Below are 20,414 nucleotides of genomic sequence, written 5' to 3' on the forward strand. Positions count from 1 at the left end.
TAAATATTGGTATTATTTAATTCCGAAAATCATTAAAATTGGACAGTCATCGAGACAGTCATTCAATTTAACCCTTTCAAGACTGATGACCCAAAAATCAAAATTCTCTAAACTGGCCTATAATTTTTGTATGCTCTTTAAAATCATTTTCTTGTCATTAACTAAAAAATATTTTTTCTTTTCAAAATTCAGAAACAGGCCTGAAAGTGGCCTGAAAGAGAAGACCGAGAATAACCGAGTTGAATAAATACGAAGATTGCTGACGTTTTTTTTTACAATTCTGTCCAAAACAGTATCAAAATTATAAGGGTTAACAATTTATTGCCCTGGTTTTTTTTTTAAATTTCTTTTCATTGGAGTGCATTTTCTGCATTTAAATTTTCAACAGAAAATCATGTTTTAAATGTCCTTTCGTCAAAATGTTTGTTCACGTACAAAATAATGAAGATGTTATTTGTTTATTTAATGTATTTGATAATAATAATCGAAAAAAAAATCAGCACGAGTCGTACATTTATTTAATGAGTTTAACAAAATTTTACCGAATTTCGGTTATACGGTGAACAACCGAATTTCAGTAAGTTTTTAGCAGTTGAAAATTCGGTAAACTTTACTGAATTTGGTAAAAAAAATCCAAGTGTGTACTGTGTAGTCAATTCACCTTTCAAATTTAAGCTATTTTGAATATTATTCGATTCAAGTGCTTAAAAGTTCAACTATATTGAGATCCGGGTTCGCAACGACTGATTATTTTTAATTATTCTGGTTTTGGCGAGCAGTATCATTTGAGAGTTATATGATACTTTTAGCAATTTTTTATTTGTTTCTTTTTGTTTTCTGAAAATATAAAAAGTAAACAATGAAATGATTAGATTTACATTGTTATTAAATATAATAATAATGTCTTTATTATTTTTTTACTAAACTTCATACCTAGATTTTTTTACCCAATTCGGGAAAGTTTACCGAATTTTAAACTGCTGAACTGTTCGGTAAACTGAAAATGACTGAATCCGGTAAAAAAAACCGAAATTCGGTAATGCAGTTCATTACACTGACCTACAAAAATTGACAAAATTGACTGCGCAGGCACAACTCGACGGGAAGCATAAACTTTGGGGTCCCCAAACACGTGCACTTTGATTTTTTCAAAAATATTTAGTCAGGGTCGAATAGTTTTTCTCCAAAGTTTGTATGGAGAATTAGGGCGGTTCGTCGCTGTTACATACAATCCAAAAAAATTCGTGCAATATGTAGGAGTAGCGAACCGCACTAATTCTCCATACAAACCATTCGGCCCTGACGAAATATTTTTGAAAAATTCAAAGTGCACGTGTTTCTGGGGACCTCAAACTTCATGCTTCCCCTCGAGTTGAGCCTGCGCAGAAATTTTGTTGGTCGGTGTTATTAGTTTTTAGTTTAGTTTTTAAATTTTGTTCATTTTGACAGATTTAAAACGATCTAAACTTTACCGATTTTTCAACTACCGAATTCGGTAAAAAAAATCAAAGTGTGAATTTGTTAAACAAAATTAAATCAATTTGTTCCATAATAATAAATTTTGCTTCCGAAACCCAGCTTTACTCTGGTATTTAAAAGCAACTTTTCCACGTGTGGTCCTATCACCCACGTGGGAGCTCCCACCCACACGCTGCAGTAACAAAAAGTCCTTCTCCGTGTCGCATTAATTAACCGGAATCCGGAAAAGCGTTCACAACTCTTTATATGCAAAAGGGTGAAAAGCTTCGGATGCAAAGGTGTGTGAATAAAAGCATTCCAAAATATCCAGGGTCAAGATTTTCTTTCCATTCCAATGTTACATTTTATGTTCTTTTTTTTGCTAGCTCTACACGCTTAAATGGATTTGCTCTGATTTATGGGTGCAGTATTTGGGGGGCGAACACTACCGTTGAGCAATCTCAGCGGACACGATGGACCTTGAGGAATTTTAAGCTTTTCCGCAAAAGGGCAAACCCCTCTGATGCAATCCTCTCAGCATGTCTGTCCACGTGATCCCACGTGGCAAGTGGTTGCGAAAGGGCACACACCAGACTTACGCGGCGGTTATACGATTTTAATTTACTTTTCTGCAAGAGCTTTGCGACCGACGAAACTCGGGATGAAAAAGTGCACCCAGGAGAAATCATGTCCTGGACGTGGTGAGTGTCCGTCCGTCCGTCCACCGACTAATCCCACCGTAACAAGCCATCTCCGTCGCGACGTCCTTGCAAACAAGTGTTCAAGCATGTAGATCCACTTGGGTGGGATTAAAGTGACACGGAGGGAACATGGGGGTGGGACTTCATATTTTTAATATTAATTTATGGAGTACTTAAATTTGTATGCTATCCATAACAACAACTCGAGTTTATCTACATAAAAATCCAATTTTTTATCCTGACTCCACTTTGTATGCCTTCATTTCAGATACGGCAGTCCACACCACAGCCGGTCCCAGTCGGTCAAAACGCCGGGCAGTCGAGCATCAGGACGGCCAAATCAGCTATGTCTGCCACAGCAGCGATCCAGGTTAGTACGGGAAGCTTAAAGTCATATCGAGAGTTTTATTTAAAAGATCCTATAAACATATGGAACACAATAGCTTATAGGACTCAAGATATTATTTTTTTGAATTTCTGTCCAATGATTAATGTTCTAAAAGCCAAGCAAAAAAAAAATACAAAAAAATACCAAAATGACCAAAATGACCAAAATATCAAAATGACCAAATTAACTAAAATGACCAAAATGACCGAAACGACCAAAATTACCAAAATGACCAAATTACCAAAATGACCAAAATAACCAAAATGACGAAAATGAAGAAAATGACAAAATTGACCAAAATGACTTAAATGACCAAAATGACCAAAATGAACGAAATGACCAAAATTACCATAATTACCAAATTACCAAAATGACCAAAATGACCTAAATGACCAAAATTACGAAAATGACGAAAATGACGAAAATAACGAAAATGACGAAAATGACGAAAATGACGAATATGACGAAAATGACCAAATTGACCAAAAAGACTAAAAATGACCGAAATGACCAAAATTACCAAAATGACCAAATTACCAAAATGACCAAAATGACCAAAATGACTAAAATGACCAAAATGACCAAAATGACTAAAATGACCAAAATGACCGAAATGACCAAAATTACCAAAATGACTAAAATGACTAAAATGACTAAAATGACTAAAATGACAAAAATGACAAAAATGACAAAAATGACAAAAATGACCAAATTTACCAAATTGACCAAAATGACTAAAATGACCAAAATGACTGAAATGATCAAAATTACCAAAATGATCAAATTACCAAAATGACCAAAATGACGAAAATGACCAAATTGACCAAATTGACCAAATTGACCAAAAAGACCAAAATGACTAAAATGACCAAAATGACCGAAATGACCAAAATTACCAAAATGACCAAATTACCAAAATGACCAAAATGACGAAATTGACCAAATTGACCAAATTGACCAAATTGACCAAATTGACCAAATTGACCAAATTGACCAAATTGACCAAATTGACCAAAAAGACCAAAATGACTAAAATGACCAAAATGACCGAAATGACCAAAATTACCAAAATTACCAAATTACCAAAATGGCCAAAATGACCAAAATGACGAAAATGACTAAAATGACCAAAATGACCAAAATGACCAAAATGACCAAAATGACCAAAATAACCAAAATAACCAAAATAACCAAAATAACCAAAATAACCAAAATAACCAAAATAACCAAAATAACCAAAATAACCAAAATAACCAAAATAACCAAAATAACCAAAATGACCTAAATGACCAAATTACCAAATTGATCAAAAGTGACAAAAATGACAAAAATGACAAAAATTACCAAATTTACCAAATTGACCAAAATGACCAAATTACCAAAATGACCAAAATGACCAAAATGACCAAATTACCAAAATGACCAAAATGACTAAAATACCAAAATGACCAAAATGACCAAATTGACCAAAATGACCAAATTATCAAAATTACCAAAATTATCAAAATTACCAAAAAGACTAAAATTACCAAAATGACAAAAATTACCAAAATTACCAAAATGACCAAAATGACCAAAATGACCAAAATGACCAAAATGACCAAAATGTTCAAATTGACCAAAATGACCAAATTACCAAAGTGACCAAAATGACCAAAATGACCAAAATGACCAAATTACCAAAATGACCAAATTACGAAATTGACCAAATTGATCAAAAAGACCAAAATGACTAAAATGACCAAAATGAACAAATTATCAAAATGACCAAAATTACCAAAATGACCAAATTGACCAAAAAGACCAAAATGACTGAAATGACCAAAATGACCAAGTTGACCAAAATGACTAAATTGACCAAAATGAACAAATTACCAAAATGACCAAAATGACCAAATTGACCAGAAAATGGTCAAAATGACTATAATGACCAAAATGATCAAAATGACCAAAATAACCGAAATGACCAAAATGACCAAAATAACCAAAAATACCAAAATGACCAAAATAACCAAAATGACCTTAATGACCAAAATGACTAAAATGACCAAAATTACCAAAATGACCGAAATTACCAAAATTACCAAAATTACCAAAATTACCAAAATTACCAAATTACCAAAATGACCAAAATGACCAAAATGACCAAAATGACCAAAATGACGAAAATGACCAAATTGACCAAATTGACCAAAATGACCAAAATGACCACAATGACCAAAATGACCAAAATGACCAAAATGACCAAAATGACCAAAATGACCAAAATGACCAAAATGACCAAAATGACCAAAATGGTCAAAATGACCAAAATGACCAAAATGACCAAAATGACCAAAATGGTCAAAATGACCAAAATGACCAAAATGACCAAAATGACCAAAATGGTCAAAATGACCATAATGACCATAATGACCAAAATGACCAAAATGGTCAAAATTACCATAATGACCAAAATGATCAAAATGACCGAAATGACCAAAATGACCAAAATGACCAAAATGACCAAAATGACCAAAATGACCAAAATGACCAAATTACCAAAAAAAAAAATCAAATTATTCGCTCTACAGCATTGCCTTGGCGTTCTCGATTGCGAGATTCCTACTCGAAACTAGGTGTTCGAAGGCTTGATTGTTGAGGCAATTGCAAACCTCTTTTTACACCTTAGCTTCCATCCACCCCGGGATTCGAACTGACGACCTTTGGATTATTAGTCCAACTGCCTACCAGCGACTCCACCGAGACAGGACCCAGGGAGACGACTTCAACACCTGGACTGAGCTAACGACCTAACCTTTTTAGGTTAGTCCGGGGCCAACATTTACTTCCCGTCCGACGGAAGGCGTGATCAGACAAATCTCGTCTCGAAAAATGCCACCGGGACCGTCTGGGATCGAACCCAGGCCGACTGGGTGAGAGGCAATCACACTTACCCCTACACCACGGTCCCGACTACCAATTACCAAATTGACCAAAATGACCAAAATAACCAAAATGACCAAATTGACCAAATTGACCAAAAAAACCAAAATGACTAAATTGACCAAAATGACCGAAATGACCAAAATTACCAAATTACCAAAATGACTAAAATGACCAAAATAACAAAAATGACCAAAATAACGAAAATGACGAAAATGACGAAAATGACGAAAATGACGAAAATGACGAAAATGACGAAAATGACGAAAATGACGAAAATGACGAAAATGACGAAAATGACGAAAATGACGAAAATGACGGAAATGACCAAATTGACCAAATTGACCAAATTGACCAAATTGACCAAAAAAACTAAAATGACCAAAATGACCGAAATGACCAAAATTACCAAAATGACCAAAATGACTAAAATAACCAAAATGACCGAAATGAGCAAAATTACCTAAATGACCAAATAACCAAAATGGCCAAAATGACCAAAATGACGAAAATGACCAAAATGACCAAATTACCAAAATGACCAAAATGACGAAATTGACGAAATTGACCAAGTTGACCAAGTTGACCAATATGACCAAATTGACCAAAATGAACAAATTACCAAAATGACCAAAATGACCAAAATGACCAGATTGACCAAATTGACCAAAATGACCAAAATGACCAAATTACCAAAATGACTAAATTGACCAAAAAGACCAAAAAGACCAAAATGACTAAAATGACTAAAATGACCAAAATGACCAAAATGACCAAATCACCAAAATGACCAAAATGACCAAAATGACCAAAATGACCAAAATGACCAAATGACCAAAATGACCAAGTTACCAAAGTGACCAAATGACCAAAATGACGAAAATGACGAAAATTACGAAAATGACCAAAATGACCAAAATGACCAAAATGACCAAAATGACCAAAATGACCAAATGACCAAAATGACCAAAATGACCAAAATAACCAAAATGACCAAAATGACCAAATTACCAAATTGACCAAAATGACCAAAATGACCAAATTACCAAAATGACCAAATTACCAAAATGACCAAAATGACCAAAATGCCCAAAATGACCAAATGAACAAATGAACAAATTGACCAAAATGACCAAATTGACCGAATTGAACAAATTGACTAAAATGATCAAAACTGACTAAAATTACAAAAATTACCTAAATTACCAAAATTACCAAAATGGCAAAATTTAAAAATATGACAAATATGACATATATGACATATATGACAAATATGACAAATATGACAAATATGACAAATATGACAAATATGACAAATATGACAAATATGACAAATATGACAAATATGACAAATATGACAAAAATTACAAAGATTACAAAATTTACAAAAATTACAAAAAATAAAAAAAATTTTATAAGTTACAAAAGGAAGTGCCCTCCATACAGAGTTTCAATCACGTCCAGATTTTGCTCCATCTGCTACGCTATACCCTGCTGTGGAGTTCCCTTTTCTTTCCATATAATACCAAGAATGGCGTGTTTTGCCAACATTCACTAGCAAATTATACACCCCCGACACCTGCTGCCGTCCGTGACCAGCGCGGACCGGAACGTGGTCGTGGATTATTGCAGGTTTCTTGAAGGTGAAAATTTGATAAATGATGGCTGTTTGACCTAGTTCTCAACTTCAGAGGTTGGGTTTGATGGATTACGGATGCAATTGCAACCACCTGAAATGTCCCTCGATCGGTGAAAACTGCTCTGCTGGCGGCACTGATTTTGACAGCAGCAGAAAACCTTCTTCCAATATAACTCAAGATTGTTTATGAATTGTGACGTGAACAGTTAGCATTTAAAGGAGGTATTAGACTATGACAAACAAACAAACAAACTCGCACTTTTTGACAGTTTGCCTGCTTTGTTTGCGAATTTGGAAAACTGTCAAACTCGAAAAAGCACGAGTTTGTTTGTTTGTTTGTCATAGTCTAATACCTCCTTAACGCAACACAATGGGCCAAAGACGAAGTGTCAACAAAAAGTTTTTTTTTTGCAGGAAAATGCAGGGTTGACTGTTACAAGAAATTTGCTTTTTGTTTTTAATTTCTTGTTCTAAAAATACTATAAATTGATTAAAACCCCCGTCCTTCCTTCCAGGGTGGCATCGATGCCCAACACCGGCGTCGAGGAGGAGTACTACAGACTGAGGCACTTTAGCATCACCGGCAAGGGGGTGGTCAACCGGGGCGATTCGCTCAAGAGCCGCCGCAGCAAGTCCAACAACAGTGTTGCCAGTTCGAACTCGAGGTAAGTTTTGCTTCTCTTGTTTTTTTTTACGTTTGCAGCAATGACCTTGACGAAACTCTTGGAGATATTACACGTGTTTGAGAGTTTGCGGGGGGGAAAAGTTTTTCAAAGTTATAATACCTCAAGACAAACAGCACTTCGTTTGTTTTAAGGCCAAGGTGGAAGGGGAGAAATTATGAGGTGAGATTTTGCAGCAATTAAAAAGTTAACTTGAGATGTTGATATCTGGAATGCAATGAAATGTTTTTAAAATGAGATTAGCACGTGCTAAAAACGAAATAAAATTAATCAAAATACAATCAAATCATCTTGAAACTGATACACTCAACCGCTCTTCAATCCAAGGAGGAAGGTCGTTGCTTTTCCATAACGACCTCCAAAACGACGACGATGGCAGGCAAATTGGACTGTCATTCTCGCGACGACTCGCGCTATAATGGCCCTGGCTTTAAGTGGAAAATAAGACTTATAATTCCATCAGCACTAGGGCCAGAAACAACGACCAAAGATCTTCGTTTTTTTTTTGTTGCTTCCATTATACACACTTCGCTTTTCGTGGAAAGAAGGAAAAGTAAGGGAAAATAATGGATAATAAAGGCAGATTTGTTCTCAGCTGCTTTGGGGATGAAATTCCGGCTGTATTATTAGAGATTCTGCGAGTTCTTTGCGCAAAGTTTTCTTTCTACTCATTTTTTTTTATTCGGGTTTTCTTTTGACAACAAACAAAAGATGTGGATTTTCATCGGGAAGCCCCCCGTTGGAAGAAAGTTTTTTCACTGGTAATTGTGTGATGGTTTAGGCCCTTTTGTTTTGCTTAGTCAGCAATTTCCATGATGACAATACGCTTTTCAAGGGGATGACTAAATATGGAAATTAAGTCGAACTGTAAGAAAACGGAATGGTAATTAACTTACTTTTGTGAGATGTCCTAGGTCCTCCAAGAACTTCCGGTTAGAATAATTTGTGATATTTTTGTTTTAACCCTCTACAACCCAACCCCGCCTCTAGACGGGCTTCGATTTAAAAAATCGCCAAAAATCCATTTTTCAACCAATTTTTGATCTTCAAAAAGCATTGGAAAGAATAATTTTTAAAATTTTGGAAAATTTTAGGGTTGGAAGTTTGATTTGTTTTATGTGACTTTGCCAATGTTTTTAAATATGTATTTTTTTTAGGGGTCAACTTTGGCTGTGTTTTTTACTAACATTTCCTATATTTTAAGTAAAAAGAAGTATGCAGTAATTTTTCTAGTGCCCCTGACTATGCCTCTACGCATTTATTTACAATTTAAATGATAATGGTTCCATTTTATAGCAGAAAATGTGAAAAACATGCAAAAAATTGAAAAAATTACTGTAAAAACATGAAAAAATTAGATAGGCAAAATGTTATGATAGGAGGTGGTAGAGTAGGCCAAATACTACCAAAAACAAACATAAACTAAACAAGATAAATGCAAATTAAAATACTAAAAATGAAACAAGAAAAACATAAAACAAGAGAAGTAAAGTTTAGAGGGTTAAATTTAAAATGTTTTAAACTGAAATTCTGAAATATTTTTTACCAACTCTAGGAATATTTCTGCGAACAAAAATTTAATTGAAATTGTTTGCATTGAAAAATGCTAACAACTCCAATAATTGCCGACCAAGCAACAATAACCAATTTTGACACATTCCTCTTTCCTCTGGAAAATGTACCCATCAGCTCCATTTTCAGCCCTTTCAATTGCATCGCCCAGGTCGGAAAAATGCACCCCTGTGGCAGTAGGCGTGTGAAAACGTGATAAACCCCGTCCATTACTGTCATGTTTTCCCACGATACACAAAAACAATGACACCTACACTTACATGTCAGTGCGCCCAGTTTGACTCGAATTTAATTAAGGCATTTTCAACACAAATTGAATTTTGTTCAACGCGGAAATTTGCTTCGAAAGTAAATTTTAGTAATAGCTCAATCACGATTTTTTTTTTGTTTTTCTTTTTTCAGCACCGAACACCTGACGGCGGTTGGGGCCGGTTCCGCGCGGACATCGGCCACCTGCAGTCTGGCATCGAGCCGCGAGAGCAGCACCTCCAACCCGGCCGCCGGCCCGTACAAGTGAGTAGATAGAGAGGGTGAAAACGTGTATTGGATTTGGAATGGCAGGGTGCAGAGATTGAACGGTGGAGGTGTAATTTTGCTCTGATCTGTCGACGGAATCCAATAAAAATAGTTTGAGAGCTTTCCGGAGGGTAATAGATTTCAATAAAGTATCCGGGTTTCGACAATAATTGCTTCAATCACCTTGGTGCTAATGTTTAATTCAAATTGAACTTGACACTATCTTAACATAGACAAACAGACATAAATTGCTGTTAAATGGCTAACTTAATCCCTGAATCAATAATAAAACGGCAATTTTGAATGATCAGAAACTTACCACGACCATCTTGAATTCACCACCGCTCATTTGCTTGTGTTTGACAATTGCTTGAAACTGTTTGCAAGCACATCGTCATAAATTTCAGCATTGACAACTAGATGGCCTAGTGAAGTGTTTGATAGAGTTTTGTTAAAATTTCATGTAATTCTAGTCTGCTTGTTTGTGTTTTAACTGTACGTCCATATTGATTGAAGGAAAAGTGATAAAAAGGTTTTAATACCAGTTTTTATTGCTTCTAACCTCAGGAATGAAATTAAAATTTTAATCAGGATTTTAAGAAATACAAGTTGAATTATTTTTAACTTGCAACATCGAAAATTCTTTGAAAAACATCTCAATTTCGTTCTAATTCACCTTTCTCAATTTTTCCATGTCTTCCTGCAAACGATGACCGTCTAAAAACGAAACACCTCTCTCTCTCTCTCTCTCTCTCTCTCTCTCTCTCTCTCTCTCTCTCTCTCTGGAACAACCTTCAACGAACCACTTCCGGGTCACCTCCGTCCTGTTCCAGAGTGCTAATGCTGGGAGGTGCCGCCGTCGGAAAAAGCTCATTAGTGTCGCAATTTATGACGTCCGAGTACCTGCATGCATACGACACTAGCATAGGTAAGTTCGACTTTTGTGTTCGTTGTTGTATCATTGTTGTGTTCTACGAGGAAAATATCATCTCTAAAAATACTTGTTGGTCATAACTCAAATGGGTTGATTTATAAGGGCAATATTTTAAGGGGGAACTGGCAACACTGGCAAAGCTCGTGCAACTGGAAAAGCTCTCCATCTGTTTAATCTAATTTGAGCAATTTAATGGAGACGCATGGTTTTTCAAGTGGGATTTCTGAGTCACAGAAAATTCATTGGAAAATTCTGCACATTTCAAGTCTTTCAAAATGTAAATTAAACAAACCCTCCAAACAAGACCTCTTCCCAGAACGAAACTCAATCAACCCATTGTCCGTTCTGGTGAAACACAGTTTCATAAAATGTCCCACAAACACAAACCTCACCCTGCACACACAATTTCGTTCTCCAGTTATTGTGCAGTTGACAGGCAATCAGTCCATTCAGAGCAACAGGGGCAAACATTTTAACATGCATCGATGGAATTTTCATCAGTCATCATCACCACCACAGGTGTGTGCAGGGTCAAGCAGGCTGTGAACCGATTGGGGGTTATCGAGGATTGATGCTGTGCAGCAAAGTTCGTTCAAGCCAACTAAGTTTTCAAACTAAAATTCGACGTTTTTTCAAAAAAAAAAAAAAAGTTTACAAATCAAACAAAATCTTTCAAATTTGTAAACATCTACGACTGATTGAGTCACGTGTTGCCGTTCACTACCCCCCAAAAACGATAAAGGCCAAAACTGATAAAGCATGCAAATTGGTACCGGGTTTGGACCGACAATTTGTCTGGTGTTCGGTCAGCTGGGGTTACCCAGACGGACTGAAACGATCAGCTGAAATAATCATGATTCGATTTCCCCCCTGGAAATGCTCATCTCTGAAGCAACACGAGCAAGCGGCGGATAAGCATTTTGACAGCTGGAACTATTTTGCGAAGTGCACAACAATAACTGGCAGCTTTTTCTAAATAGTTTCCTGTTGTCTGGGAATTTGCAAAATAGTCCAGCTGTCAAAATGCTTACGCGCCCTTTTCAAATGTTGCTCCAGATCTGAAACGTTGTGACGCCTGCCTTGTTTGAGTGGGTGGAACGTTTTCATCAACATTCGGCAAAATTGCAGGTTTGCATAGCAGATCAATGACGCAGTTTGTTATACACTTTTTGTTGGAGTGGTGCGGGGTAAAACGAGTAGAACCTTTTATTTTGCACATTAGAGTCAACTTTTATTTTTATTTTTTACCTTCATGTATTTACATGAAAATACCTATTTTTACCCCTCATCGTCCAGTTTCATGGCAATGCAGTAGCCATTTGTTCTGGATTCCGATACCTCCCCAAAAAAAAGGTGACCATAAAACCAAACAAACTATCAAGGTGTGAAGTGGAAGGTGGTAAATACTGAAAGTGATGATGGTGCAGCATTTTTTTTTTTTACTGTTGTGCAGAATTTTTCACAGCATCCTTAGTTACTATGCGTATCGAGAACAAGTTTTGCTCCATTTAAAAGTTTAAACAAAGTGTGTTTTATCATACTGAGCATTTTGTGTTTGTGGATTTTTTTTGCAAGCGATTAGAAATTTATATTTTGTGCATTGTTTGACAATCGTCAAACACTTCTTGCCCACTAAAACGTCCACGTTGTTTATGGATGGCCCCTTAGGACTGTTCAGATCAAAAAGTACACGGAAAAAAATCCGATTGTTTATTTAAGTTAATGGGTCATTCTCCGCCATTTCATACAGCAGTTATACCAACCCCACTTCGATTGACGTGAAACTTTGTCCTAAGGGAAAATGTTGGTCCCAGGTCACCAATCCAAGGCAGTTTTTCGATATCTCATGACGATGAGGCGGACGACTCTTTTATTTTTTGGTATTCGAAAATAACACGTGTTTTTCAACAATTTACAGCCCGAAATGGAGAAGATTTAAAAGAATGCTCTTTTGTCTTAGGTCGTAGACACAAGGTCGAACGGAGAAATGGTCGAATGGACAAATAGTCGAATGGACAAATGGTCGAATGCCAAAAGGTCGAATGGACAAATGGTCGAATAGACAAAAGGTCGAATGGACAAAACATCGAAAGGACAAAAGGTCGAATTAAAAAAAATCATTTAGAAGTAGAACTTTTTTTAAAGAGCTGTTCATGTTTGAATTAATGGGAAAACACACAAGAACTATACGACAAACAAGAATAAATTAAAAATAAAATAAAAACTCCAAAAAAAATTTTAGAAGTCGAACTGTATTTTTGAAAGCTCATATTTGAAATAATTGAAAAATTCACAAAAACATTACGACAATCAAGAAAATGTTGTTAAAAAGAACATAAAACATATTTTAGAAGTCGATTTTTTTTAGAACATGGAAAAAATCACAGAATTTTATGACAATCAAGAATAGGTTGATTTTTAATAAAAATAAACTTTCAAAATATTTTAGAAGTCAAACTTTTTTTTTGAAGAACTGCTCATATTTGAAAGGATGGGATAGCTCATTATTATTAATTATCGATTATTATTAAAAAAAACTATTTTTTTAGGGACTGAAAAATTCCTCAAAAAATGGTTTGGAAGTTATTCTGTTTATATGGAAAAAAATGATTATTACTAAAAGGAGGGATAACCTTACAGAAAAAATCAGATTTGCTTGCAAGATAATATTTTTTTCAAGAATGTTTTAGAAGTTTATGATTATTATTATTCGTTTCATTTTGTAACATTCGACCTTTTGTCCATTCGACTTTATGTCCTACGACCTTTTGTCGCACATCCGATTTGAAATTTTGTGTCAAAGGGACTTTTATGTAAAATAATATGTCCGACTTGATGGTGTATTCAAAATTCTGGAAAAAAAACATGAGCATGAGCATGAGCATGAGAGATCACCCATGGTTGCCCCTCCGTTGCTGAACAGAACCGTAATATCCTTTCAGCACTACTGATTATATGCTTCGACGATCTAGTGGTGTTTCCCTTATCAACAGCATGTATGAATGCGCTGAAAAGATAAAACACCATGATTGCTAAAGCTAGATCAGTTGCGAATAGGTAACAGTCATTGGCCACCAACGGCGCCCGCCATGTCAGTTTGTAGACCTCGATTTTAAGGGACGGGAATGTTAGTTAGCGCAGGTTGCTACTAGGGCAGCTGATTTACTCTGTGCTTACACCCCACAAGCGCCAGGAACCTGAAAATTTGTTAGTAGGATAGGGTGTTTGGTCAGGATTCATCATAGAAGATGATGATGCGACCCAAAATCATAGTGTTTGTTGAAAGGTTTTATGTTTTATTCTCAAGGCAAGCAATTGGATGCTGCGGATGAGACATTTCCCGTTTATCGGCTGTTAACTTTTAATTGAAATGGTTTAATCTTAGACAGCCGGCTGTGGAAAGATAGAACCAAAATTGTTGGTAATTACATGATGAAGGATTTAACAGTCTGACTTTTTAATTGAGATGTTTTTACGAGTTTTACATGATTCATGTTTAGTGGGGTACTGATTAACGAAGCGAACGACGAGTTACGATGTTTATCGAACTGAAATGGTATGATAAGGTTTTGTTGTTATTGCACACCGACGACGAACGCGAAAAAACCCTGCGACCCGACCGAAAGGCATCGCAAATCAGACTGGCTCAATTGTCATCGATGACAACCAGAGCCAGCCGCACCTTTACACACAAACACGCACGCGAAAAAAAAAACGAAAAACACACCGACGACGAACGCGAAAAAAAAAAACACGACCCGACGGAAAGGCATCGCAATTCAAACTGAGGAAATGTAGAGAAAGAAGATAACATAAAAAAATAAAACCCAATCACATAAAATCAATCACCCCATGTAAACAAATAGCGACACAAAAGAGACGAAAATTATCACGAAAAAACAGGACTGCGCGTCCCCAGAAGCACTGCACTTTTGATGGCATTATTCAATTATTATGCCCAATCACCCCATGCACACAAAGAGCGACACAAAAGAGACGAAAATTATCACGAAAAAATAGGACTGCGCGTCCCAAGAAGCACTGCACTTTTGATGGCATTATTCAATTATTATGCCCAATCACCCCATGCACACAAAGAGCGACACAAAAGAGACGAAAATTATCACGAAAAAACAGGACTGCGCGTCCCCAGAAGCACTGCACTTTTGATGGCATTATTCAATTATTATGCCCAATCACCCCATGCACACAAAGAGCGACACAAAAGAGACGAAAATTATCACGAAAAAACAGGACTGCGCGTCCCAAGAAGCACTGCACTTTTGATGGCATTATTCAATTATTATGCCCAATCACCCCATGCACACAAAGAGCGACACAAAAGAGACGAAAATTATCACGAAAAAACAGGACTGCGCGTCCCCAGAAGCACTGCACTTTTTCATAAACACAAACAATTTTGACGGTGAGGATTTTCACGGAAATTTATAAGTAGCAGAAATTGGACATTTCTTCAGCGTGGACCATGCTCCGTCGGCCAAGAATGGTCAAGTTACTTCTGAAACACCAAAGAAGAAAAATGCAGTGGACCGGTTAACTGATTCCTCTACGTCCCGCTACGTTGAAGGATTACCCGAAAAGTCATGTCCACCTAATCTAGCTTCCTCCTCTTGCTCCTCCTGCTCCTCCTGCTCCACTTGTTGCAAAAGTAAGAGGCCATGTTCCGAGATCAGAACCCGTCCTGTTGCTTCCTCCAAAAATGAACCCTCGATGAATACTATATTCGTTAAAACGGAGCAGACTTCTCTTTATCAAAATTCTGGAAAAAAAACAATTGACAAACTTTTACAAAAATCGAAAAGTAGTCGGGGCAACTTATTCCTATTTTGTGTGAGTTGATAGAGAATAAACCTTACAGCACAAAACGTTTAGATCTCTCAAAGAACTCTTTCGTTTTTGTTTTTTTTTTTTTTTTTTTGGTACTTTTTAGGAATGGCAGCTCTCAGGAATCATCATGTATTTAATTTTGAATTTTGAATGTATGTTGGAATTTTTTTAAAACATATAAACGTGGGTAGCGGGAGTTTAAAAAATTACAAATTTTGTGCTGAGAAAAATTTGAATTATTGAAGGACCTTACGGCAAATCTCACTCGTCTTCAAATATTGAAATGCTCAAGCAGTACACTTTTTTTCTAATTTGATTGAAATAATGACATTTTGATTCGCGCTATCGATTTGCTAAATTGGTTTCGCAAATTAAACGATAAATTATGATTTTATTGTCCATGATGGCTCTAATAGGATGCAATCTGCTGCTTAGAACTAAGTTATTGATTTTCAATCAAGCCGTTCAAGTGAAACTTGACTTCAAAAACAAACATGATGTTGATTGAAAACCATTCTACAATCAAAAATCACAATTAATCAATGAATTTTATTGAAGTACTTTTATTAAAAAAATGCCTTTGTTACATTTTCGCTAAAATTATGATTTTAATTACAGGTCGATTTTCAAACATTAATTAATTTTCCCTTCCCGCCAGCTATCACAAAAAAACGTAATAACGCATAATTGAACACTCGTTGAAACCCACAAAGTGGCTGTCGATGGATGCTGGCTGGCTGTCTGGCAGTAAGCCAGAACCCCGGAGGCCAAATATCGATCCAGCCGTAATGGCCTGCTACGATTGAGCAGCAGCGACGGACCGTTTTACGCCCGCACGCACATTCGATTGCATTCGATTATTATTAATCATCACTTTTAATTAGTGATATCGAAGCATGCCTCGGGCTGAAAACTCTCACCATGCGCTCCGGTTCTAACGAGAATCTTAGTGGGCTTCTCATGTGCAAAAAGGATGTTGTTTGGAGTGGTTTGTCAATTATCGAAAAAATTTATAAAACGTTGATTTTTTTAGTGTCTTCAGATTAAATTTTATGGAGTGATTATTTGGCTATGCAAAACACCATTTCTACCCTAACCTCACCCATGAAGATTGATTTCTGAAACATAATGCTGCAAGAAATTGATTGCGTTTGCTGCAAAGTTCAAATCGTTGGTATTGGGTTAGAAGTCAAAACCAATTCCTCCGGAAGTGATTGGTGTTTTTCGACGCTCTGAAACGGAATGTAATTGAACTTTGAATAAATCGTTCCGAAACACATTACCAAACTCTGCCAAACCGACGTCAGACGAATTGAAAGTTTTAATTAGTTTTCGAACCAGTCCGATCGCTTTCTGCGCTAGTCAGCTGCATGATTAGTGAAAATTTTGCATTTCAGTTTATTTATTTTTCTAAATAATTTGTAAAAGAGATTGATTTGATTTGAAAATGAATTGAATAACGTTGATTTGAACTGATTTTTCTATATTTCAAATTATTTAATCATGAATGTTAATAACATTTTGTGCATCCCTAACTCACGTGAAAATTTTCCATGACCTGGAAAAGTTGCGAGCATATTTCTATGCATTTGAACCGTTGAACTTGCTGTGTAATTACGGCATCATAAACACACTAAACTACAACTAGTTCTTCAGAACTAAAGATATGAAATCTGGCAAAAAGCGAAACATTCACATGTGGTTTGGCAACTTTTCCTGTGGGTGGTTGCTTCAAAGTTTCCCATCGAGAAACATATCTGATAGGGGGAAAGTAACTTTTTTGGGAAAAATATCAACGTTGGATCATATTTGAGCCAAAAATTGGTTGCTTTCCCCTGCAGTTTAAAACGTGTACGAATCTGTCGCTCACACACTCAATTGAACTTGGGGTAAAGTTGGCCATGCTTCGGTGCCTCCAAAAAGCTGCTTTGATCTAACTTTCCGTGTGTTCTGATACTGAAAATAATCGACTTCTTTGCCAAAACTGAATATTAGATGAGATATTTTGGGAACTGACGCAATTTGGATGTTTACCTCGTTTATTTCCTTTTTTTTTGGTTTTCAAAACAAATTAAAGTTACGGCCGATACTTGACAAGCCTCCCCGTTTTCCAGTGAGTTTTTAATTTTTCCTAACCTAAAACCACAATTCATTATCCGATGCACTTTAGGACACCGCAAACAAGCGGTGACCGAAGCATCCGGAGAATGCATTTGACAGGTGTGAAAGAGTGGTCTCTCCCACCCCTTCCCCCTTTCCAGCCAGACCAAGCCTACTAGATGTGGTTGGTGATGGATTTAATCTGCACTTGGTGGTTTCGCAGCGGGAATATTTGCTCACTTTATGGCTGCTGATATGAATGATAATTGTTTTTATTTTTTGTTGTAAAACATAAAAGATAATTTAGTTAAATTTTCCATTGAATTTCATTAAATTTATTTAATAATCCATTAAATATATTTTTCAAATTAGTTTCCAATTTTATCGGCCTATAAATGCTATTTTGCAACAATTATTAAATTGTATAAATCCCAATCATATTTACAAAAAAAAATCTCACAATGAGCGTCTATCACCATCGTCATTTCAAAATAGACCATCGGCGAACGCACACGAAGTTGAAACGAACGAAATCGAGCTCGGCACTCAAGCAGCCGCCCGACAGACACAAAGGCACATGGCACTCTCTCTTTCTCTCTCTCTCAACCTCTCTCTTTATTGTTCATCATTTGAACGCAGTCATGGGTAAAGTGATCGGAATTTCGGTACAATGTCAAACGATCATTCCCTGAGCGAATTGTTTTCTGGTGATAGTCAAATGACGTTCAAAAAGCGCAATTGTTTTCAATGGACAAATTCCAAAATGCCTTTCATTTTCCCTCTAGAAGGTTTCGCTTTCCATGAATGCTGTTTGACCAGAAATAACAAACCACACGAGGCCACATTTTCATTCAAGGGTTATGACATCGATGTCAAATCAAACATTACTGGTTTTATTGTTTTTCAGCAGTATAACATTTACTTACTTTTGGACCCGTTCGTTAAAATGACCAGCGAAAAATGGTTGCGCTGGCGTTGACCAGTTGTGCATGTTATGGCCTAAAACCAAAAGCCATCAATTTGGGGCACTTTCCTGCGGGGTTTCCGAATTTTAGTACGACCGAGTTGACGATGGGTTTGGTTTCGCTCGAGTGACAGTGCGGTCTAATCAAATTTAATATCAGCCGTTAAAATGTGTTTGCAATTTGCACTGTGACATCAAGTTTGAGATTTTACTGTTTGCACTATTTGGTTCAAAATCATTCAAAAGTATTTTTACATAAAATTAACAACTTTAAAATCTAATGTATTTCATCTAACTTGTTTGGAACAATTTTAGCAAAAGCAGAACGTTACTGTCAAGTTTCGATTCATCTTCAGGCACCAGAGGGTAATTCCAATCTTTAAAAAAAACTATTTTTGAATAATTCCTCTCCCAAAAATCAAAATGTGTGATAATCATGAATATGAAGTAGCATTCATTCGATGTCGTTTAAAAGTAGCATGAAGGTGGTGATGAACAGCTCTGTGGTTTGTGAGACCAATTTAAAACAAAGTCTAGAATAGACACCCTTCCAAAAGAGTACCAAAAATCGACGTTGTAAAAATAAACTAATTATAATTATGATGCATGGTGGAAACGCATGGTAGATTGTACAGAGTGGATTCAAGTAAATCTTTTCAGCATCTTTTTGAAATTTCCCACAAGGAACAGGTAAATCGATTTAAAATCCTTCCCATTGAAGAACAAATCCTACTCAAAGAGTAGCCTTTCTAGTGGAGAAGGATGAGAAAGTTAAATTGATTTGACGGAGGATGGCATTCCCGCATTGGTTGCGGTCTGGAGCAGACTGTCCTTCTGATGAACTGCAACCTTTTCAGTACCACAGGATCGGTTTGATTGCGTCAATGTGAGGGAAACCAAAAGGGAACATTGTCAGCACGATTGATTGATTGATTCGTTCACTCCGGGGCTGCAGAGAGATCTGGACCTGACGATGGATACGAGCTTTATTGGATTTTGATTGGAAGATAAGTTGTAGCGATTCTGTCGAGTGGAAACGATTGAGTTGATTAAAGCTTATTGATGGAAATGTAATGTAGGTATTGAAGCGAAAAAAAAACTCATTTTTTAAAGTTCCAGCACTTAAAAACTAAAAACTAAAAACTAAAAACTAAAAACTAAAAACTAAAAACTAAAAACTAAAAACTAAAAACTAAAAACTAAAAACTAAAAACTAAAAACTAAAAACTAAAAACTAAAAACTAAAAACTAAAAACTAAAAACTAAAAACTAAAAACTAAAAACTAAAAACTAAAAACTAAAAACTAAAAACTAAAAACTAAAACTAAAACTAAAAACTAAAAACTAAAAACTAAAAACTAAAAACAAAAAACTAAAAACTAAAAACTAAAAACTAAAAACTAAAAACTAAAAACTAAAAACTAAAAACTAAAAACTAAAAACTAAAAACTAAAAACTAAAAACTAAAAACTAAAAACTAAAAACTAAAAACTAAAAACTAAAAACTAAAAACTAAAAACTAAAAACTAAAAACTAAAAACTAAAAACTAAAAACTAAAAACTAAAAACTAAAAACTAAAAACTAAAAACTAAAAACTAAAAACTAAAAACTAAAAACTAAAAACTAAAAACTCTAAAAACTCTAAAAACTCTAAAAACTCTAAAAACTCTAAAAACTCTAAAAAC

The 20,414-nt window shown here is 35.7% G+C and overlaps 1 protein-coding gene across 3 annotated transcripts in view; it reads left to right on the forward strand.

The window, feature by feature from the left end:
* The window catches only part of LOC120419494 (uncharacterized), a 140,828-nt gene that overhangs the window by 113,347 nt on the left and 7,067 nt on the right, over window positions 1-20,414 (forward strand). For all 3 annotated transcript variants that reach the window (XM_039582184.2, XM_039582183.2, XM_039582185.2), the window contains 4 exons: window positions 2,428-2,529; window positions 7,627-7,776; window positions 9,769-9,879; window positions 10,716-10,810. In XM_039582184.2, coding sequence (XP_039438118.1) covers window positions 2,428-2,529; window positions 7,627-7,776; window positions 9,769-9,879; window positions 10,716-10,810 — 458 coding nt within the window. The remainder of the gene's footprint in view (window positions 1-2,427; window positions 2,530-7,626; window positions 7,777-9,768; window positions 9,880-10,715; window positions 10,811-20,414) is intronic.

The sequence above is a fragment of the Culex pipiens genome, chromosome 3, assembly GCF_016801865.2.
Source record: "Culex pipiens pallens isolate TS chromosome 3, TS_CPP_V2, whole genome shotgun sequence".
Classification (NCBI taxonomy): Eukaryota; Metazoa; Arthropoda; class Insecta; order Diptera; family Culicidae; genus Culex; species Culex pipiens.